At 51.3% G+C, this 23,406-nt stretch overlaps 1 protein-coding gene and 1 long non-coding RNA gene across 7 annotated transcripts in view; one reads left to right on the top strand and one right to left on the bottom strand.

Moving 5' to 3' along the window:
• Window positions 1–23,406, bottom strand: part of KIRREL3 (kirre like nephrin family adhesion molecule 3) — a 551,439-nt gene that overhangs the window by 77,925 nt on the left and 450,108 nt on the right. For all 6 annotated transcript variants that reach the window (XM_019421382.2, XM_019421381.2, XM_019421383.2 and 3 more), the window contains 2 exons: window positions 16,896–17,045; window positions 12,116–12,265 (listed from right to left, as the gene is read on the bottom strand). In XM_019421382.2, the coding sequence (XP_019276927.1) occupies window positions 12,116–12,265; window positions 16,896–17,045 (300 nt within the window). The remainder of the gene's footprint in view (window positions 1–12,115; window positions 12,266–16,895; window positions 17,046–23,406) is intronic.
• LOC109250357 (uncharacterized) lies at window positions 14,133–19,389 on the top strand. The gene is made up of 3 exons (XR_008421256.1): window positions 14,133–14,431; window positions 16,236–17,748; window positions 18,568–19,389. It is a non-coding gene; the product is annotated as an uncharacterized LOC109250357 (long non-coding RNA).

Raw genomic sequence — 23,406 nt, 5'->3', positions numbered from 1 at the left:
AAACTCTATAAAATTAGACTTGATTAAAATGAGAAGTTTTTGTACTTTAAAAGGCACGCTTAAGAAAATGAAGAGAGAAGCCACAAACTGGAAGAAAATATGTGCAAATCATATATCTGATAAAAGACTTGTACCCAGAAAGTATAAAGAATTCTTCTAACACAATAATAATAAGGCAAATGGCCCAATTTAAAAATGGGCAAAAAGTATGAATAGACATTTCACCAAAGAACATAAACATTGATAACTATCACATCAAAAGATGCTCAACATCATTAATCATTAGAAGAATGCAATCAAAACCATAATGGGATACCACTTTAAACTTGCTAGAATAACCATAATAGAAAAGCCAAACAACAATGAGTGTTGGGGAGGATGTAGAGAAACTGGAACTCTCACAAACTGTCAGTGAGAACAGAATAAAATGACACCACCATTTTGGGAAAGAGTTTGGCACTTTCTTAAAAAGTTAAGCGTAAGCTTTCCGCATGAGCTAGTTGCTTCACTCCTAGGAATGTACCCCATGAAAAAGGAAAACATATACCCACACAGCCTTGTATGTGGATGTTCATAGCAGCATTAAACTGGAACAGCCCAAATGTCCATCAAGAGGTGAATGGATAAACAATATGTGGTCTGTCCAAACAATCCTATTCAGCAATAACAAGAAATGAACTATGGATACATGCTACCCCATAGGCAAACTCAAAAATACTATGCTGAGTGAAAGGAGCCAGATGGCAAGGACGCATATTGTTTGATTCTATTTAGATGAAATGTCCAGAAAAGGCAAATCCATAGACACAGAAGGAGGATCAGTGGTTCTGGGACTGAGGGTCTAAGAGAGACTGACAAGGAAGCTTTTTAGGGTGATGGGAATGGCCTAACAGAAGATTGTGGCAATGGTCTCTCAACCCTAAAAATCATTGAGCTATAAACTTACAATGGTTGAATTTAATGGTGTGTAAATCATACCTCAATAAAGCTGTTAAAAAAATAAAGGGAAAGATGAAAAAAACCTCACCTTTTCTGGGAGGTCTACCCTGATTGTTCTACCTATCCTTTCCCTAAGAAACTCAACTCCATAGACTCTGTTCTACTTTATTTGATAGCACTTACCACCTTCTAAGAGACGATAACATTTTAAAAAATGTTTATTGCTTATTGTCTAACTCCCTCCGCTAGAATACATGCTCCATGAAGGCAGGAGATTTGACTCTGTTTATAGCCTATCAGCTCTATACACTGATGTATATTCCCAGTGCCTAGAACAGTACCTGGCACATGGAAGGTGCATAGATACATGTTGGAAAATGGAACAAAAGAACCCTTGATTGGTGGATTCCTTCCAGCTCTGATTCTCTAATCAAGGTTAGGTTTGGTCTCAATACAACTGATACCCAACTTGGTATTTGGGGCCGGGGCTGGAGGAGAGGCAGGGCCGTCCCAGGTGACCCTGCTTCAGAGCCCAACTTTCTCTGTCTTGTAGAGTCAGAGGTAACTCGCTTTCCCTTCCATGCATTGCGCAGCCTCTGGCATATTTCCTTTCCTTTTCGACCTCAGTTGACCCACCTGCAAAATGAGGTCTTCCCACCATCCTAGAGAATGTGTGTGTGTCCATCTCTGTGCGTAGATAGAGAGAAGCGAGCAGAGGGTGGGAGGCAGAGCAGGACCCGCTCTTCCAGAGGGATGGCTGTGTGGCCACCATCCACCACTGTGGCTGCACTGGTGTTCCCGGCAGGCACCAGGTGATTTTCCAGCTGTTAACACAGTTCCTGACATATTTACATATGGAAAGTTCCTCCTTTCTATAAACATTTACAAACACCTTGATCGACTTGTGAAATGTGACACTCTCTTGGAAGCCAGCCTTCTTGGGCTGTGGGTCTCAGCTACTTATTTTTGTGAAATGGAGGCACCTGTGTGGGCTTCTGGGTGCCTTAGGAAGCTCCCACTTGGGTAAATCTCCTCCGCAGGGACAGAATAATGTAGAGGCCCAGAGTGATGGGGAAAGGGGCAGTGGGCAGTCCTCTGATAGTGAGACTTAATGGGAGGAAAATAGATGCTATGGGTCTAGAGGCCCTGGCTCCCAGGACGCATCGGGGGAATGGGGGCTGGCAGGAAGCCTTCACCTCATTGTGCAGGCCCCTCTCTGACTGTGGGGGTCCTGGGACAGTGTTGGGGCTCAGACAGGGCTCCTGGAATTCCTTGGGGCCAGAAAGAGACCTATATCATGGTGGTCTAGGATCCTAAGGGGAGGAGTCAGCAGAAAGTCTGAGCAGAATTTGGAAAAGGGAGAGGCAGGACTTAGCAGAAAGAGCAAGAATTTTAGAGCCTGAAAGACCTGCATCCAGATTCTAGCTCTTTTTCTTTCTTCTTGTATGACCTTGGGAAAGTTAATGGGTCTCTTTGTGCCCCAGCTTTCTCAACTATAAAAGGAGATGTGGGGCCTGCTGGCAGACGTGATGGGAGATGGTGAAAGGATAAATACAGGCACCCAGGTGGATGACCCAAGTTTCCTGAAATGCCCCTCTCTGGCTGGACCTACCCTGTAGGTGTCATCCCAACACAGCAGCAAAATAACAAAGCTCTGGCTGTTCCCACTGCTTAGATAGCTGTGTCTGTTTCCTTTGCAGGAACGTGCCTGCAGCCAGGCATCCCCCGCTACTGTGGCACCCTATGCTGATCTGGGACAGCAGGGATCTCCCCTGGGCTCCGGCCCCTGCCCACTCTCCCAGGGCCCTTTCTGGGACTACTCCTGTGAGTCTGCTGTGGGTGTGTGACTGCAGCTCTAACCCCCTCCTAAAACTACACCCCTCCCTTGCCCCATTGGCTGCTGGGGGAAGGCTTCCATTTAGTGGCATTTTCCTTTCTCATTTCATGCTGTAATGGAGATTCATTGCTAGTTTTAAATCCATAATTTGCCATGAAACCCTCGTCTCAGGCCTGGGCTGAGGTCAGAGCAGAGAATCGGTGAGCTATTTTTACCCTTGGAGGTCTCCCTGCCAAGCTCAGCCGGTTTTGGGCTTTCCCGGGGCTGGCCTTGGCCACGGACCTGGGTGTGATATCCACGGTGCCCGGGAGGCCAGAGTCCGGAGAGAGGCAATCCATTCCTGGGTGGGACTGGCTTGTCCTGGCCCTCCCTCTCTTCCCCCTTCACTCCGTTTTTCATTAGGGGGGATCGATAGAGAAGTGGGGCTTCCTGCTGGGGAATATCATGCTCCACCTACTCCATTCATTTCTGGGCCCGACAGGGAGGGAGGGTCAATACTTCTGTTGAGCTACCAAGATCTGTCCATGTCCCAACAGTGACAGATTCCCAACGGCGACAGTGTCTCCTTGTCTTCCCATCATGAGCCGGCCATGCTTTGAATTTTGTGTGTGTGTGTGCATGTTTGTGCACGCGCACACACCAGTGCATTTGTCCTTGAGGTAAGGGGTCTGTGTGTGTGTAATAAGATTGATGCATGAACAGGGAGCCTTGTACACGGCCAGCTGGGCTTCCTGACGGAGGACTCTGGTAAGGCTCCTGGACAGAAGTGGGCTCTTGCCTGTGCTTTTCCAAGCACGTAGGGATGTTGGAAGCCATGCCCAAGCCAGAGAAAGTAGCTCCGTGATGGCGGAGTGGGTGAGAGCCCCCTCAAGGCAGCTACGTCCTCAAAGTCACAGGAAAGTGGCTCTCATTTCACAGGCAGCCCCGAAGCTGCTGGTTCCATGCAGGATGGGAAATGGCGGACTTCAGAGGATCAACGTTCTAACTTACGCGAATCTCCATGCTCTGAGCTCACGCTCCCCTTTGCTGAAGACTGGACCCTGCTCAGCCTCTCCCAGGGTCACACTTGGTTAAGGCAATGGAAGAACATATTATCTTTGCTCCTGAGAGCCAGGGAACAATGGGACCGATGTCCCCCAGGTCCGACCCCCAAACCAGGATCAATGAAGGCGGATCACAGTCAAACTGTGGCGTGGATTTGCACTCCATCATTTCGGCTCCTGATTTTATCAGAGAGAGAGAGAGAGAGAGAGTGTGCGTGTCCAAAGCATCATTATCCCAGGTCTCATGACTAAGACCCGGGCCTGCCATGCCTTCCGACCTCCAGGTGAGGGCCCTTGTCCTGTCTCAGACCCGCAGAAATGCCGGTGCCCTGGGTATGATCACCCTTCAGGGGTGCGGGGCTACCTGGGGAGCCACTTAGTGATGGGGACACTGGGGGATCAGCAGAATGACGAACGGCGTGCTGTTGGGGGCCAGGAGCAGGAGGCTGAGCATCTTGTGTGTGCAGCAGGCCTGTTGGGCCCCTACGGCACCTCCCTGCCCGCCCTTGTGCTGGTGTTGAACGCACGAGATGCTGGAAGGAGGAGGAGAGGGGCCGGCCCTGGGTTGGCCATTTGGGATGCCGCCTCCAGCCCGAGGCGGTGTTGGGCCGCTTCACAAGGTGGGTTAGCTCTCTTCTCACTGGCTGAGTCTGGGTAGGTAAGGCAGGGCGTCCCTTGCATCTGGTCTCTTCACTTCCTGCTTTGCCATCTGCCTGCTACATACGGGCCGAGAGGGAAAGCACTGAGTTTGCCTCCATCCCTGATGGGCCCCCCAAGCCCTCTGGAGCTTGCTGGCCGTTCTGACACTGGGGTTGAAATGAAGAGCAGGGACGTGGGAGGCAGGCAGGGGCTCCATTCCTTCCATGGCAGATTAGAGAACCAGGGAGACTGCTGGGGAGGGGGAGGAGCAGCAGGAAGGAGGGCCCAGAGTGACCCAGCTCTGAAGTCAATGCACCTTGGCCTGGTGGCTACAGGGATCTCCAGAGAGGCCCTCCATCGCTGCGCCCCCAGCCTCCACTTGCCACCAACAACTGTTACGGGCAGTTACTCAGGGGGGTATATGGCTCTCTACCCTCAAGGAGCTGATAAGATAATATAGGAGACAGAGACTCTTAGTCAGTTTAAGGTAACTCAGGGACCTCACTCACCTTGTGACCTGCCTACGCAGGTTAGCACGGAGTTAAATCAGGAAGGCCAAGAGGGGCGGGCAGTATGGAGGGGAATCTGCTTCTGGCCCAGGGAAATGCTGGGGGTGGCCTGGGCCCCCCAGAAGAGTGGAGGAGCAGGAAGAGAGTGGGAAGGAGCTGGCGGCCGGGGTGGTGCGCTGGAGGGGTGGGGGTGAGGTGCATTAATAGCTCCGACACCAGCTCCCGTCTGGAACTTCAGGAGATAAGGATGCTTTCTTTGCTCCTCTCTCCCATCCCTGGCTTGTTTGCTGCCCCCATTTGGGGGGTGATTGCAGGGTAATGAATGTGGCAGGAAGCAGGCACGCAGCACAAATGAGATACGGCACCTAAGACCAGGCCGGGGCCCAGGCAAAACACGCTTAATAAGGAGATAAGGAAATCAATTCTGCTTGTCTTCCCAGGCGTGCGAGCCGGGAGGGGCCTGCAGGAATCGCGTCTTGCTGCCTTGCGCACTGGATGGCAAAGCTTCTCTAGGACACAGAGCCTGATCCCCCAGGAAGGAAGGGTCGCTTGCTGGTGTTGCTCAGCATTGCAAGAATAATAGTAATAACAGCCACAACAGGTACGATAAAAAAGCCAGTACTTATATGCCTTCCTGCTGCTTCCCAGGCACGGTTTTGAGAAATTATCCCATCGAATCTTCTGTATAACCATAAGAAGGCATTATTCCTTCTTCAATATGATTGTATGTGATTATTCGTCTATTTTACACACGAGGAAACTGAGGCACAGAGTGGTTAGGTGATTCGTCCAAGGTCGCAGCACTGGTAAAGTGACAGAGCTAGGTTTCCAGTGTAGGCAATCTGGCATTCAGAGTCGGGGCTCTTACCGCGAAGCCGTGTTGCCCCCTAAACACAGCATAACACAGCGCGGCAAGGCAGGACGCAACTGTTGCTTGTGTGTAGGGCTTAGTATCTGCCAGGTACTGTTCTCCAGGATGAGGTTCAGTGCAAACTCCCTCTAGCTTGGCCCAAACCCCGTTGCTACAGTTACGTGATGGCCGTTACTGGGCACCTGCATAGGACAAGCCTGCAGGCTCTACTAGGCGGGACAGATGCAGGGTGCCGAGAGACCCAGACATGGAAACAGGGGGAGGCAGACATGGAAATAGTTACTTTCAATATAATGTGTCGAGTGTTGTGACTGAGGTGTGGACGGAAGGCTAAGAGAGCACCGAGTGGGACAGCCAGGCCCTGTGGGGTTCAGGGAAGGCTTCCTGGAGGAGGTGATGTCTAGGATGAATCCTGACTGGGGAGCAAGAGTTGGCCAAGAGAAGAAAGGTGGGAAAGACAGTCCAGGTGGAAGCACACAGGAGGGAAGGCACAGAAGTGTGGGCAATGGAGGGAGCTGCAAGCTGGCAGCTGTCCCTGGCACAAAGGGGGTGCTGGAGCAGGGGCTAGGGGAAAGCAGAGGGCAGGCCTCAGAGGCGCCCCCCTCCCCCCGCCATGCGTCATGCAGGGGGCTTGGGCTTTGTTCTGTGGAGGCGCTTTCTCACCTCCTAAAGAAGGGCTGTAGGGGACAGACTGTCCCCTACTGACAGGGTGACTGTGGCCGGGTTTCTTGCCATGTTTTTGGAAGAACAGTTTGAGAAGCCGGTGCTCTCGGGCTGTGTTTCAGCTCTGCCTTCCCTTGTTGTATGACCTGAGTTATTCACAGTCTTTCTCTGGACCCACCCACCCAGGAGATTAGGGGATTGGGAATGGGGGGGGTGGGTTGTGCTGCCAATACCCAAGATTTAGGAGACCTCTGCCCTGCAGCTCCCCTGGTGGAGAGGTGTAGGAGAGTTCGCGGTTCTGCAAACTCAGGGACCCATTTGGGCCTTCTCTGTTTGCCCCGTCAGTGTCTGGAGCTTGACATCGTTTTAAAGACGCCCTCTTTATTTGGATTGACTTAGTCTCCATCATTAAATAATTCATGTTGATTTAGAAAGCTTTGTTTCTAATGGGAGCCACGAGACAGCAGAGTTAATATTAGAACGGGCCAGGAAGATGAGGGAAGTGGGGAGGAAGACTAGGAAAACACCCTTTTTAATAATTAACCTGCCATCCACCATCCTCCCCCTCCTATTTCCAGTCCCCTTCACCCTGCTGTTTCTCTGTTTCGAAGCATTTGTTACCATCTGACATCCTACATACCTACGTAATTACTGTGTTTGTTGTTTATTGACTCTGTCTCTCTCTGCTAGAACACAAGCTCCACCAGGGCAAGGCTGGCCTTTTTTTTCATTGACCGATGAATCTTTCGTGTCTAGATTACTTCTTGGCACATAGTAGCTGCTCAGTAAATACTTGTTGATCAAAACCTTGGCTTCCATTTCCTCCCTGCCCTGGGTCCTCGCTTCTCAAAATTTCAGGCAGTTAGAAAGGCCAAATGTAGTGTCATCCTCACAGCTCTGGCCATGGAACAGTTTAGATATTTGTGAACCTGGGGGCTCCTGCAGGTCGAAGAAGGAGCAGCCTGCCCGTGTGCATACTTGCGTGCACGTACATGTAACTTCCAAGCATACGGCACTTTAGCGTTGGGGTGTATGTGTTAGTCTGGTGCTCACAACGATTCTGGGAGATTGGTGTTTTTCTTATCCTCATTTTATAGATAAGAATGAGAAACCGCATTCATTCCCTCACTCGCTCATTCATTTATTTTAAAAGCCACCCAGTATTATTGAGGGCCTACCCTATACTCAGAGCTGGTCATAGTTGAACCAGAGGCCCAGTGGGAGCGCTGAGGGCCTCACCAAGGTCACACACACGGCGAGCCGCGTGCAGGTATTCTGCTTCCGGCCCATGGCTCTTCCTCCTACACCGCAGCTTTGCACATGTGTAAGGGGGGTCCTGTGATGTCCACCTCAGTGGGGTCCCTGTAGACACGGCTGGGTATGCGTGGAAGCTGGCTCCAGAGGGAGGACTGTGGGGTTAAGGTGTACAGTCAAGTCCAGAACCCCAGTGCTGGGCAGGACTTTGAGAGGTCCCCTCTCCGGACTCAAAGTGGGATGCTGTCCACGGTGCTGCACTCACCACCTGAATTCTGGTTCCAGCGGTGGGGACGGACCATTTTCCTAAACTAGTTGGTGCAGCAAGGTTGACTCCTTATTGTAGGCTTTTTGGGAGCTGGACAGTTCTTTATTTTATTATTATTATTTTTAATGCTTATTTTTTTGAGAGAGAGAGAAAGAGTGCAAGTGGGGCAGGAGCAGGGGCAGAGAAAGGAGGAGAGAGGAGCCAAAGCGGGCTCTGTGCTGACGGCAGCGAGCCTGACGTGGGGTTTGAACTCACGAACCACAAGATTGTGATCTGAGCCGAGGTCGGACGCTCAGCTGACTGAGCCCCCCAGGCACCCTGGGTGCTGGACAGTTCTTACAGTCCGTCTTATTTATCACCACTTTCATGTTACAGATGAGGAAACTGAGACCCAGAGAGGCTGGGCAACAGGGCAAGATCACACACCTGCTTAGTGGCAAGACCACGATTGCTGTCTCCAAGTCCGCTGCTCTGTGATACCGTGAGTCTTGAGATGTTCTGCGTATGGAAAGATGCCTGTCTCCAGAGTCAAGGCATGGTCCTCGGTGCCACAGGGGGAGTGCAGCCTGGCCATTAACCTCGACCTGCCCCGGGAGTCTTTGTCTTGTTCAGCCTCACAAGCTCTGCCCCTTCCCTCTCCTCCCCTCCTGGTCCCCTAGCTCCCTCCCTCTGCCTCCCAGGGTAGCAAACGCTCAGCTCGAAGTTGCTCCTTGCCTGATTGCATCTGAGAGCTGGAAACACAAGGCTAATTAATGTGTCTGTGACTCTAGGCTTGGCTGCCGGGGCTGGGTCCCCACGCCCTCCCCGGAGCAGGCTCTGTGAGCTGGCCCTCTGGCTTCTCCAAGCAGGCTGCCGGCAGATGCATATTTTAACAATGCACATCTGTTGGCTATATAATCTCTCGTATTTGCCCTCCTCACTTGGTGCTTTGATGGAAGACCCCCAGGGGTCTCCCTCTGTTCCAGCCAAAGTGTTTGCTTTGCAATTTTGCTGGAATACCATCTGATTCTGTTCTCACATCTTCCGCAGGTTCTAATCAGGCTCTTACTTTATTTAATTAAAAATCTATCTCAGGCAAATACAGACTAAATTAGGAAGCTCTCTCATTCCTGGAACACAGGGAAGGCAGCCCCCCGCCGGGGAACTGGCTGGGACATTTTCCCGGGCTGAGATGTCACAGCAAAGCAGATGGGGTCTTGGTTGGGAAGCTGGCTGGCCAGGGTAGAAAACACCCCTCTTCCCGCTGTAGCCGCTCTGTCTATTCACCACCGGGAGCAGACCAGAGCTCCCCTTCCAGAAGGCTGGGTCAGCTTCTGCACGAAGGGCTTCTCTTCAGGGCAGCAGGTGGGGCTGTATACTATAGAGAAACTCAGCCAGGGGCGCCTGGGTGGCTCAGTCGGTTAAGCGGCCGACTTCGGCTCAGGTCATGATCTCGCGGTCCGTGAGTTCGAGCCCTGCGTCAGGCTCTGTGCTGACAGCTCGGAGCCTGGAGCCTGTTTCAGATTCTGTGTCTCCCTCTCTCTGACCCTCCCCTGTTCATGCTCTGTCTCTCTCTGTCTCAAAAATAAATAAATGTTAAAAAAAAAAATTAAAAAAAAAAAAAAAGAAACTCAGCCAGGCTGGGTGCCTCAGGCACAGACCTGCTGGGCCATTAGAGGGGTAGGGACCTACAGATCCGGTTTAGGGGTGGGGACCTGAAGGACCAGCTCAGGGGTGGGGACCCAGGGTGGTCAGGAAGGGCTGGAGGCGGAGCCTGGGGCAGCTCTTTCTTGCCTCAGGTTAGTTTGTTAGGAGTGGTGTCAGTAGAGTCTGCAGGAAAGGTCCCTTTCCGGCTCTCCAGAATCCACCTGGCTCATCTTCTGGGGTCACCTGGAAACTCCTCCTTCTTCCTCTTCCACTGCCTTCCAGACTTGTAAACATTTTCCCCCGCACAAGCCAGCTCTGTGCCCGGAAGGCACTGCCAACCAGAGCGAGACGGGGGAATGAATGCCTTTTAGGAGTGACCTAAGACAAAACTGATGTTCAGATCAGATTCCAAGGCCCCGCTCTCAGGAGCCCGGCTCTTAAGCAACCAGACAAAGGAAATTCTGTTGGCACTTGGGCACGCAGACAGCACTGGTTTGGAGTTGGAAAATCTGGAGTCTATTTTGGGTGGTAATGAAGCCGTGAGTGGCTTTGCTCTCTGAGTCTCAATTTTCTCATCTGTAAAACACAGGGAATAATTTGGACTCGAGATAGCAGAGAGGAGGGAAGCTGTGAATGGTGGAGTGTGAGCGGGCAAAGCTCTGAGGCCAGGACAAGAACTTGAGGACGAGGTCTGTCTCTATTTAGCATAGGTCCTGAATACACGTGAAGTCAGCGGTGGGCAGTGCTTAGAATCTTCTCGATTTAGCATCCTTTGGTACCTTCTAGAAGGGGTACAAGGCAGCAAAAGGCGGATTCTTCTAAGGATGGGGAGCTGAGTAACCCTTGGAGAGGATGATCCTATAACTGTGCTAACAAATCTGTTCCGGCATTGTTCAGTACCCAAAAAAACCAGAAAATCACTTAGGCGCTAAATCCCCCTGCTCTCTCTCCTCCCTCAGCCTCCACACCAAACTGTAGACCCATTCTGTTTTTAGCCCCATCTTGGGAATGAAGAAGATGTCTGCCTCTCCTTTACAATGCCTGGTTACTTTTCTGGACCCATTCAGGACCCCATTCGGGACCAAGCTATCCCAGCTTATTTACCCTGCCAGACCTGGTGTATGTTTTCTTTCCTTCATCCCAGGCCAAGAAGAGACTCAGAGGTGGAGGGAGGTTTCTGAGGTTGGCCCTGAGCTCTGCCTCCTGTCTCAAGAAGCCAAGCCCGGTAAGTGGTCCTCCGGGACTTGTTGCCGTGCTTGGGATAATCTGCCCTGTGTGCTGTCGTGTAGATCTGAAGATAACCTGACACGCTGTTAAATATTTCATCCCTGAGCAGCCATGCGCCTTATCTATCAGGTGAGGAGGCAGAACCCCAGCTGCCGACCCTGTTGTCAAACCTCGACAGCAGCAGCTAAGAGGCGGGCAGGGTGGAGCCCAGGCTCCCCTGTTTCGCTGCGTGTGCCCTGTCCCATACCTGGCCTGGAGGAGACTCACCGAGGAGGCAGTGCGGTGGTGTGGGAGCCCTAGCTGGGAGACCCCGGGCGGGGCCCTTGGCTTCTCTGAGCCTCAGTTTCTCATCTGGGGCAACAATCCTTGTGCCATAGCCTTGCGCAGAACAGCTGAGGTGATAACATAAGGGGAAGTGCTTTGAGAGGTGCTGTAAAACGTATGCATGTGTTTGCTATTATGCCTTATGTGCACGGCTCGGTTCCCAGGGGCCTTGGTCCTCAGTAACATCTGGCCGGAGGAGGGAGCTGATGGGGGCTGCACTTGAAATCGGAATGAGGCAGTTTAAGAGGCAGGTGAGCTCGCTCACTTGTGTTCAGGCAGGTCTGCCTGAGTGAAGGAGTGGGGACCTCTCAGGCAGTGCCCAGTCCCAGGGGGTACTGGGATCCTGGGAAACCAAGATGGAGAAAGACCAAGGAGCGGAGGTCTGATGTGGGATAAGGGCCTGAAATGAATTCTCCCAGGGATGATTTAGGAAAGGAGCTGGGGTTCGCAGGGAGCAGCGAAGGGTGGGGAAGGAACAGGTGAGGCGGAGGCCATGCTGAAATCACGCTTCGCTGGCACCTACTGGGAAGTCAACCCAGAAAGAACGGGATGTGGAGGCTGTGTCGTAGGTCTTCTCTGTATCTCCATCGCCTAGCACAGGGTCTGACACCCATCGTGCATGCAGAATGCGCTTCCTGATTGAACAAATAAGCATTCAGGAGCCCCTTCAGCTGGAGTCAAACACACTGGGGTTGGACAGGGTCACAGGCTAGTTAGCGTTGGCCTGATTTCCAGAGCAGGAACTTTCACTTTCCCTTTCTTGGGGGAGAAGGGGGGTTACTGCCACCATGGGGCGGCAGTGGACGGAGCCGCGTGGGATAACGCCTTGGGGCTTGTCCCGTGGGGATGCCCTTCTGGAGCTGAGCCCGTGTGCTTCCCGTAGCATCTTTGCCCCCGAGTGTCAACGGTTCTTACCCAGGACGGTGAGGCGTGCGGGGCGAGACCGTATGGCGGCCTGGATGGCCTGGCACTCGTACACGGCATCATCTTGCAGCTCCGCCCGCAGGATCTTCAGGTGATGTTCCCCTGACAGGTGGTTCCCTACCACCAGGTACTGTGGGTAACCTGTGGAGACAGCAGGCAGGTCAAGGGGGGTGGGGCCGGGGTGGAGGAGGCATTCAGGACAAATAGGGGAGGGGGTGGGACATCTGAGGAGGGGCCAGTCTTGGTGTATGGAGAAAAAATGAGAGCTTTCCCTGGCTTTTGGACAGTGTGTGTGTGTGTGTGTGTGTGTGTGTGTGTGTAGGTTCAGGAATGTTGGAGGAACTATTATCAGAGAGGAAGGAGAGAGCAGAGATGGAAATACCAAGTGTGGGCAGACACAGCGGGGACAATACCCTGCAAAGTGGTATGCTCAGCACTGTGGTTTACCAAGCAGACATGCATTTTGATAAGGAGACACACAGAGAGACAGAGAGACCCAGGCTGAGAGCCACAGAGAGCAGACAGAGTAAGAGAGAGAAGAAAGCAGAAATCTCTGGAACAGAATCAAGAATGACTTTGGGGGGAAAGTTTTGTTCAGGATGGACAGCAAGTAGAAATCCCAGCCCATTCTACCAATGCCTGGGATCCTCGGGCCCTTTTGAACCATAAAGGGTACTTTTCTGGTCACTCCTCCTACCTATCCCAGACCCCAGGACCTGATTAAGCACTTACGAGGTACTCAGGACACTTAGGAATTTGGGGTCCCCTACACTACTGGCGATGCATAATGGATAAATAAAAATTTGAGAATGAGAACATTAATCAGCTTTCCTGCTGCTGTGTAGGGTGAATGCAAATGCCTACACAAGTCGTGGCTGGCAGGTCCTCTGGCCCAGGCCTTGGGCCCTAGACCTCCGTAGTCTCTCCCAGAAGGGTCTCTTTTCCATCGTCCCCATACCTGAGCTCTGCCTTCCCCCCGCCAGCCTCTTACAGATACTTCCTCCTGCTCTCTTCCTTCCACCCACCCTCCAGCAGCCCAAACCACTCCTCTTTCTGAAAGACCTTCACCAGAACAGTGTGAATTCTCAGAAATGTGCCATAGGAGGAGGGGGTTCGCCATATCTGGCCTTTTAAAGAGAAGATGAGGGCTTAAGCAAGTTGAGAGAGAGAGAGAGAGACAGAGAGAGAGACAGAAACAGAGAGACTGGGCTATGCAACAGCTCTCCAGTATTTCAGTCTCTAAGTGTGGATTAGATGTGTTCAAGTAGCTCCCAGGGATTGCATTAGCACCACATGGGGAAATACTTTGGAATATTCTTAATACAATTTGAAATGTCCCACAAGGATCTGGGCTGCCACAGGTGGTAGTGAGGTCCCCATCAGGGGCTGTATACAAGCAGAGGCTGGTGATCACCTGTCAGGAGCACTGCAGAGGAGATTTCTATTCTAGATGGAATATTGGAGCTCTAACCCCTCCCATCATAAGCTAAGGGTCTTGTAGAGACAGGGCAGGGCTCCCCAAAGGTGAGCTGTACAGGCGTCACAGGCACTCATTCCTCGGCAGGGAGATAGTGGTGATCCTTCCCAGTAAGTATTCTGGGGGCTTCCTGTGTGGCTGAGCCCTTCATCTCATGTCTTCATGGCTCCATCGTCTCCATCGTGCAACCAAACGGCCCGCCCTGCACAGCTGTTCTGGCCTGGCCAGAGATGCTCACAGGGCAATCAGCTCTACCCCCAAGAGCATCACCTCCCCTCCTGCCCGCCCTTCCTGCCCTCTGCTGGGCTTTGGGAAGAAGCCCAGGTAAGTTAAGCTGGCTCTCCCCAGGGCCAGGAGGAGGGGCTGGGAATGGGTTCCAGTCCGGCCCTCTCCCCGCTGCTGCCCTCAATGTAGCTGGCTCACCGCCCCCAACCCTTCCGGCCCAGCCTCTGGATCCCGCTGTCCTTGATTAGTCCCTGGTCTCCTGCAGGCATCTTGGCTGGAGCTTGTGTTTTTGTTGTCTTGCAGGCTATCAGCAGCAGGATTTCGCTCTCATGAGCTGCTGAAAACATCAGTGATGGGTTTGTTTGTATTTGCCTAATTAGGCAACGAGCTGAGACGCTCTGCTCTTGCAAGGACTGGCAGCATCTTTGGAAAACACAGGCCCAGAAGCATAGATTCTGAGCAAGTTCTAGCTCCTTCCACAGTATCATTACTCTCTCTTGCTGCCCTCAGGGGAAGCAAGATGTTGGGGAATCTGGGTTCTCCAGTCAAAGTGCCTGGGCTCAAATGCCAACTCTATTACTTCCTAGCTCTGTTGTCTTGGGCGAGTTACTTTAACTTCTTTGTGCTTCGTCACCACTATCTCATGGTGAAGATTAACTGGGATAATCCATGTTAAGTGTGTGGCACACAGTAAGTCTATTAATGCTGGTTTATTTATTTATTAAAAAAACTTTTTTAGAGAGAGAGAGCATGAGTGGGGGAGAGGGGCAGAGGGAGACAGAGAGAGAGAGAATCTCAAGCAGACTCCGCACCGAGCGTGGGATGACCCTGGGATCATGACCTGAGTCGAAATCAAGAGTCAGATGCTCAACCAACTCAGCCACCTAGGTGTCCCCATAAATGCTGGTTTAAAGGAAAACGACAGTGAGATAGGGTAACCAGAAAGTCCCCATCTTTAAAAGTGAGAACAGACAGGGTGTTAGGGTTTTGGGGGGTTAGGAGCCAGGATCCCACACATTGAGGTTCAGTATATGTTTGAATCAGTTTCTTTCTAGACTTGTGACCTTGTTTACCTGCCAAATAAAGGGGAGAAATCCTGCTTTTTCTCCCTGTAGATCACTGTAGATTTGTGACATAATGTCTGAGAATTATTTGAGCTTCTTTGATGAAGAACGTTCTATCAATATGAGGGCATATATTTATAAATCATTTCCTTTGAATGTTTTTTCCAGCCTCTGTGACCAGAAAGACAGATCTTCAGTTAGGGTATGAATGCTGGTAGATGGAGCCAGGCCACATAGTCAAAACAGAAGAGGACAGACCTGCGGCAGGTTAAAGTCTTGCCACTGTGGGCCTCAGTTTCCCCACAGGAAAAGCTGTGCAGTATTAAGTGCTCTGCGAATACTTGCTGGATTGAATTTTGATCTGTTAGTCTCACTTTCTTGTCCGGGAAGCAAACGGTATTTATTGAGCATGTGAGTCTCTGTCATTATCGTCATGATGCTTTTTCGGGGGACAGGTGATCAAACACAGAAAATACTTTCCCAGGAATTTGAATTTATTGGCTCTGCAAGGACAGGGATAGCCTTATTTGTATCAGTGGAGTCAAATCAGAGAGGAAGTCGACCCCAGTTCCTTAAAACCCCATTGACGCAATCCTGATCCCAAAAGTCGTTCATGGAATGGATTCCAGAAGGTCAATTTTCCATGAGGTGATGGACATCTGTGGTGACCTGGGGCTTCCTCTTGGCCACCAACCAACCCCAAAAGACCCCAGTCCTTGACCGAAGGCTGCAAACCACTGACTAGGAACCCAGAGTACCTCCTTAACTAGCAAAGATGCTGGACCAGGTTCAGAGCCACGTGAAGCATAAGTGATTCTAGTTTGGGAAGGTGATATCATTCCCCCAGATTTCTCTAGGGTAAGGAAGTTCAGAACCCCTGAAATTGACTGGTTCCCATAATGCTTAAATTTTACGGCAGCACAGTATATTTTGGAGATATTATTGTGTATTTTACCCATGCTCAGCTGGGCTGCAGCACTCCAACCCAGCGATGCTATTGACCACGGCTATAACGTTTCAATATACATTTTTGGCAAGACATAACTCACATTTTAAAATATTAATTTCCCAACCATCATGTTCCCGAGTGCACTTCGATTTTTATTTTCCTGCAGCTGTACGCCACGAGAGAAGCAAAGCTACTTCTCAGTCGAATACCTATGTTTTTCTACACCTCCACCCTCAGCGGTTCCCCAGTGGCAGGGACGCCCAGATCTCTTGTTCTGAATTTTATAGGTTATGCTAAGCCCAGCAGTCCCGTGTTTACTTTCCCCAGGGGAGAATGATAATTGCTGGGGGCTGAGTGACCAGGAGGATGATGCTCTTCTTTTTTCTCCCCAGGGAGAGAGGATGGACCGCGAAGACATCTGTATGAGCTTAAGGACTGACATCCACAATCGTTCACAGATGACAGGGCCTGTGGCATTGAGCAGGGAGGTCAGATGCCAGGCACAGGAGCCTACTAGGACATCTCTGCTCGACACCAGCCTGGGCAGGGGGCTAAACAGGGCTTGTACTTTAAATGCTCCTTTTCTTTTCTTCCCATCACATGCTAACCCCTAAAACCAAGCAGTTTGGTTGTGAGTTTTCAGTTTATTTGGCTCCCTCTGATCGATGGGAGCTAGGAAAAGCCAGGCTGTGATGTAAGTGGGGAATACATTTTGGACCCAGATACGGGGACACTTTACCTTTGGAAATGTGACTTTACAGGAGTCGTGTCTGACTTTAGAATAGACCCTCCGGAGCAAAAGTGTATTAGGTTCAGGACCAACCACCGGAATTGAGGGTTCACTTGTAATTCCTCACCAGGAGTCAGAGGGCCCTTGAAGTCCCATGGATCCCGGGCCCAGGGCTTGCCTGATCTGACTCTGCCCAGGGGATATTCCACGAGAGCTGGAGATTTGATCTCCAAGTACCAACGAAGATGGGGTTCTCCCCAGGGGGGTGGGTGGGTCATGCGAGAAGGGGTTCCAGGCCTTCCCAGGGAGCTCTTGGGGGTACTCACTTGAGAGGTCCCTGCCCACACCCAGAGCCAAGCCGTCTTTGATCCACAGAACGAAGCCATCATACTCGGGGATGGCGCACAGCAGTGTCACTGGCTGGCCCGACACCACGGCCTGGTCCTGGGGCTGTTGGCTGAAGGAGTATACTTGGCCTAGGAAGGAGACAAGCACAGGGGTCAGTTAGTGCAGGGAGCAGTGCCTGGACGGCTTCTCCTCAAGTTAAGAAGCAGAACAGTTGGCTCAGGGGATAAGCGGCTCTCTCTCCCTCGCCAGCATCTGACTTCCTGCCTGCAGCCCAGCGGCACTTCCTGTCTGCCCCCTGCTTAATTCCCTGCTCTCAGCAGCTGGCTCTCGGCTCAGCCTCCCTGCTCATCCATCCCTAACACACATTCACACTGTGAGGCGGCCTCCCCCAGCCCCCAAAGAGGCCGTGCCCGCCGTGCTTGGGACGATCTCTGCCACTTTCCATTTGGCTCCTACCTACCGCCACATGCTTGCGCCACAACAGGGCAGAGGGGGAGAGAGCCTTCCAGCTGCGAGCATCCTTGGGAGGTGCCTCAAGAAGGCAAGGTCGGGGGGAGTGGTGTGGTTTGCTTAAAAACCCGAGAACCTGGGAAAAATATTACTGTTTAATTTGGGCCTACGGCCAAATTCCACAGGACACGTGGTGGTATAGTGTGGTCCAGAGTGTGCTGGCAGGAGCTGGAAGTCACCTCGACTCACCCTCTTTGTCCCTTTCTTTCCGATGGCACACCCAATTCTGGCCTCACTGTCCCCTGGGGGAACATCGCCAGGGTGACCCCCAGCTCTCCCCTAGACACCTCAGAGCAAGAAGGCACTGAGCCATCTCAGCAGGTCAGTTCATGTATTCATTTTATTTATTTTTATTTATTTTTTTTAATTTTTAAAAAATGTTTTTATTTATTTTTGCGACAGAGAGAGACAGAGCATGAGCAGGGGAGGGGCAGAGAGAGAGAGAGACACAGAATCCGAAGCAGGCTCCGGGCTCTGAGCTGTCAGCACAGAGCCCGACGCGGGGCTCGAACTCACAGACCGTGAGATCGTGACCTGAGCCAAAGTCGGATGCCCAACCAATTGAGCCACCCAGGTGCCCCTATTTTTTTTTTTTTTTTTTTTTTTTTTAGTGTTTATTTATTTTGAGAGCTAGAGAACGAGTCGGGGAGGGGCAGAGAGAAAGAGACAGAATCCCAAGCAGGCTTCATGCAGTCGGCACGAGCCCGATGCGGGGTTCGAACCCATGAAAAGTGAGATCATGACGCGAGCCAAAATCAAGAGTTGGACGCTTAACCCACTGAGCCACCCAGGCGCCCCAGTTCATGTTTTATTACACAAACACACCCACAGTGCATGCAATATGCCAGGCATTGCTGTAAGATTTTCAAATGCTAGCTCTTTACTATTTTCATCTTCATAACAAACTATGAGGTAGCTACTATTTTGATCCCTGTTTTCCGGACGAGGAAATGAGGCCCGAGGAGGTAAAAAACATGAACAGGAGCTGTGCTAGGTGATGACTTAGCAAGTACTGAGCATGTATCCCCTTTAGTTGTTACAGTAGCCATCACACCCGGATCTCACCAACCCCAGTTCACAGGGGCTTGGAGGTTAACTAAATCATCTGGGAATTGTCTCCCGGCAGGACTAGGGCTGTAGATGAAGACTTTCTGGCTCTGAAGACCGTGTTTTCACCTGCTGAGCTGTGCTGTGCTCAGATCCCTAAGCTGGTCCTGCGGGGAATGCTGAGGAAGCAGGGTGATGTGATCCCTCTTCCCCGGGAGGCCACAGCCGAACGGACAACAGGACACCGACGTTTCCTGAGCCCCCGACCCACAGTGGCCTCCATTCTGTTACCTGCATAGTTATATTGCAGGGCAGAAATATCCCAATTTTAAGGCAAAGTAAACAGGATCAGAGAGGCAAAGTAAGCTGCCCAAGATCACACAGCTAATGAGCGGTGGAGCTGGGGTTCGATGGGGGTCCATGTGGCTTCCAAGCCCTCATTCTTTCCCATGCCCTGCCTAGCAGATACAGATACACGCTGAGGGAAGGTAGACCTGGTGGGCAGGTTGTTGCCACGGCCTCTTCTCCCCGACGTGGGAGAGTCAGGGACAGACACGGAGGTCCTGGACGCTAGCTGTTGCCCATCCTGGGGACACAATACCCCAGGCTTGGACCACGGGTAAGGCCATGCTCTTGGCAGCAGACAGCCCCAATAAGGGGGTGACTGACGTATACAGAACCCGAGGGAAGCTGGGCATGGTGGCCAAGTGGGTGCGGGGGCTCCCTGAGAGGAGCCGCGGAATCCACATCAGAGAACTCATGGCAGGGGGGAAGGTAGCTGCGTTTACAACCTGATGAGATCTTGGCTGGGTCTCTGAGGAGTCTCATTAAAAATCAAATTGGCCCTGAATTGTGGGAGTAACACTTTTTATTCTGATTTGAGCTTTACAAATTAGATTTCATAGGACATTTTAATCAGCTATGTGTGGTGGGTTTATTTATTTCTTTCCTCTCAGTCTCTTCAAGTTCTCTGTTGTAATTAGACCGTTTCTGGCACCAAAGCAAGAGAGAAAGAAGGAGAAAGAGAAGGGAGAAGAGAAAGGAGAAGTGGGGGAGGGGGGCAGGTAGCTGGAGAAAGTGGAAGAGGACTGGGTGAGGGAGAAAGGGGAGGGTTGGAGAGGCCAGAAGAGGGGAGACAGGGAAGGAGGGGTGAGGGAGGAGGGGAGGGGAGGGGAGGAGAAGGGAGGGCTGGGAGGGGCACTCCTTTCTGAGGCTCTTTTTTCCCTGGCTCGATGATGATTTCACAGCTCCTTCTTTTGTATCAAAATCTTTCTTGCGAGAAAGACAGTGTCAAGACAGCCGCAATGGCTGCCAGAGATTGTGTTCTCAGAATTAGCAGGTTGTCAGCTGGGGGCGGAGGGGTTAGATCGAGAAGGGCCCCAGACAAATGGTGTGGAGCCTGCAGTGGGAAGTGTCACCTTCTCCCACCTCCAGTCCCGCTTCCTCTGGGTGTGGGTGAGGACAACAGAGAATGGGGGTACAGGGAGCATCCCGAGGGGGTGCGGGTGGGGTGGGGGTGAGCCCTGGGTGGTGCAGGGAAAGCGGAGGGGGGGGGCAGGGCCGTGCCCTGAGGGAGGAGAGGGGCTGCCATCAGGAGACTGGCCCTGGAGGAGGACACTGAGTGGTCACTACCCACTTTGGATAGTGTCTCAGAGCCAGGAGTTGGGGCAGCTACAAGATCCCCCAGGATAAGCCCTGAGCTCACAGAGAGCAGCCAGGAGGGGCAGGGAAGAACATACCCCCAGGCTTCAGAGAGCTTTGGGCACCCACGTGGGGTCTGTTTGGATCCCTTCGACTTTTCTATGGAAAGAATGTCTCTGGGACACCTGGGTGGCTCTGTGGGTTAAACATCCGACTTCGGCTCAGGTCAGGATCTCGCGGTCTGTGAGTTCAGGCCCCGCGTCGGGCTCTGTGCTGATGGCTCAGAGCCCGGAGCCTGCTTCGGATTCCGTGTCTCCCTCTCTCTCTGCCCCTCCCTGGCTCATGCTCTGTCTCTCAAAAATAAATAAATGTAAAAATAAAATAAAATGAAAAGAATGTCTCTGGGTGGGGCAGGGTGGGGAGACAGATACACAGGAGAACAGTCTCAGAAACACCACTCAAACGACATTATTCACCCATTCATTTTTTGGGAGGGAAGGATTGGTGCTCTGACAATTTCTTTTTTTCAATCTAATTTTATTTTCTGTGCATTAAATATAAGCCACTAGGAATATTTTTTCTTTCAAATCAATGAGATGCTTTTTCAAACAGAATCATGAGTGGAGTGTCACTATCTACAGCAGATAAAAGTCACGGTGCTGTGGGTGGAGGGGACATGGAGGGACGGGGCACGCTGTCTTTTCACCCATAGGGCACACCTTGAGGCTTCTCTTTCAGGCTTAAGCGCCTCTAGGAACATAGCGGACAAGCCCCCGTTGTCGTTTCTTGCCCAAAAGGTAGTCTTCACCCATTCCCTCATATCCCGTTTTCTGTTCCCTGTCTTTCCTACTCTGAGGATGTGAACTGCAAATGAGCCTGGGATCTTTTCTAGAACCTCCTGGGTGGTATGGTAAGCAGCCAGGAAGCTCCTTGAGAACATCTGTTGATTCACACATTTATTGAGACCTGGTATCAGGCAGGCATCGCACGGTCTCGTGAGAAGCAGACAGATACGACGTGGTCCTTCCCTCCAGGAGCTAACGTCTGTTTGCCCACCACACCCAGATGGCTCTGATCTGGGCACAGAGCATGTGCTGCACCGACTCGACACCCCTTGCACCATCCATCCCAGGATTTCTGCCTCAGTTTCTCATTGTGCCCCCTGGCCTTCTTCTGCAGTGAAGCCTGGCAGTCAGGGTAACCTCCTTTTCCTGCTTTGTTTTCAATCTGTCACCATCACCAAGTGTGGCCCAGCCCTCCCCCACAGCACCTCTCAGACGCACCCTTTCCTCTCCATTCCTATCACTATAATCCGAAGTCTGGGCCCTCACCACCTCAACCTGGCTTCTTTCAACAGTCTGTGAAGGCCTTCAGGTCCTGCCCTGGAGGGTTCTTCCTAAGGCACCGTTTTCCTCACGTGCTCTCCCTTTTCTAAGGGTGGAAACTCTAATGGCTTCCCACTGCCCACAGGCACCTGACGGGCTTCTCCAAAATCTGACTCCCTTCCCCCTCGGTGCTCAATAGTCACCTGTGCCGGCCGTTCACTCATGTTGTCCCATGTCGCCGGTGTTCCGCCATTCTGGAATCACCCCTCACCCCTCTCCCAGGGTCTCCCTGACCAGCCCTGCCCGCACTGAAGGCCAAGTTCTTCTCCACGAGCTTTGGCTGTATCTCTAGGCACTGCCTGTCACCTAAGGGGGGAATCTTCTCTCTTCTCCCCTCTTCCCTACTTCCCCATTTTTCTTCCTTCTTATCTCCCTTAATTTCTTCAAACCTTCATTGAGCACTTACTGTATATCAGACACAGAAAGGAACTGAAGTAAATGAGAAACGGAGGGTAAACTCTTGAGGGTAGGGGCCACGGCTGTCTTTTTCATCTTGTATTCTCAGCATCTGGTCCGGTGTGTAAGCAGCAAATAAACTCAAGCTTGTGACCTTGTGGCCTACCTATGCTAGTTTGGCTCCTGAGATCTGCGGTCATGAAGGAAAACTGTTTTTATGATATAAAGTACTGATTAGGCAGGTATTGTGCTGAGCACACTACACGGAAGGAGGGAAGTGAGAAATCAGGGGGAAGGGACAGCGTCTCAAGGAGTCAGGCTTTACAGGATAAAAATAACTGAATTATTCATGGAAGACCTACTTTAACCAATTCTTGCTAGTTAGGTGTTACTATCCACATTTCACAGATGAACGGAGGCTCCTAGTGGGTCCAGATGCAATTCAAGGTCACCCAGTGGGCCTAGGTGTCATTCAAGGTCATGTAGTGGGCCCAGGTGCACTTCAAGGTCACACAATGGGCCCAGGTATAATTCAGACCCCAGTGTCTTTTTTTAATAAGAAAATCCTGTTTTCTTGCCCCTATCCCATGTTGGTTATTAAAAGAAGGGTCTCGGGGTGCCTGGGTGGCTCGGTCGGTTAAGCGTCCGACTTCAGCTCAGGTCACGATCTCGCTGTCCGTGAGTTCGAGCCCCACGTCGGGCTCTGGGCTGATGGCTCGGAGCCTGGAGCCTGCTTCCGATTCTGTGTCTCCCTCTCTCTCTGCCCCTGCCCCGTTCATGCTCTATCTCTCTCTGTCTCAAAAATAAATAAACGTTAAAAAAATTTAAAAAAAAAATAAAAGAAGGATCTGGAACTTGGATTTTTATTTATAAACTTGTATTCACCCCAATCAACCCCGCAACCATTCCCCTCAGACCCTCTAAAGAGAGGATGAGGATCTTTGGAGCGGAAAGCAATTTCTTGGTTCTCCCCTAAGTTTACATAGCCTCCTGCCAGCTGGTGGTCAACACTAAGTCAGGGTTCAGGGTGGAGTCCAGCACTGGCCACTGTGGGGGAATAACAGGAGGTGTAATAATTATTGGTACTTATTATTATATAAATAGTCATTATCTATATAACTATGTTATTATATAAATACATATAACTAGCTATGTATTATAAATAATATTTTTATTGTTGTAGAATTACTAAGAGCTAACTTTCTTTTTAAAATTTTTTTAATGTTTATTTATCTTTTAAAATGTTTATTTATTTTGAGAGAGAGAGAGAGAGAGAGAGACAGAGAGTGTGAGTGGGGGAGGGGCAGAGAGAGAGGGAGACACAGAATCAGAAGCAGGCTCCAGGCTCCGAGCTGTCAGCAAAGAGCCCCTGGGAAGTCACAGAACCCACCGGAGATTGCATTCTCTCTTGCCCTTGGCCAGGACTGAAAGGTCTAAGGGAAACTCTAAGGGAGGGCCTGATGGAAACACACTTGGTGGGTCGGATGGAGTGCAATGTGGTCCCAGTGGT

The sequence above is a fragment of the Panthera pardus genome, unplaced genomic scaffold (assembly GCF_024362965.1).
Source record: "Panthera pardus isolate Hobbes unplaced genomic scaffold, ASM2436296v1 HiC_scaffold_12, whole genome shotgun sequence".
Lineage (NCBI taxonomy): Eukaryota > Metazoa > Chordata > Mammalia > Carnivora > Felidae > Panthera > Panthera pardus.
The sequence above is the reverse complement of the archived record's forward strand: the minus strand, read 5'-3'. Positions and strand labels throughout refer to the sequence as shown.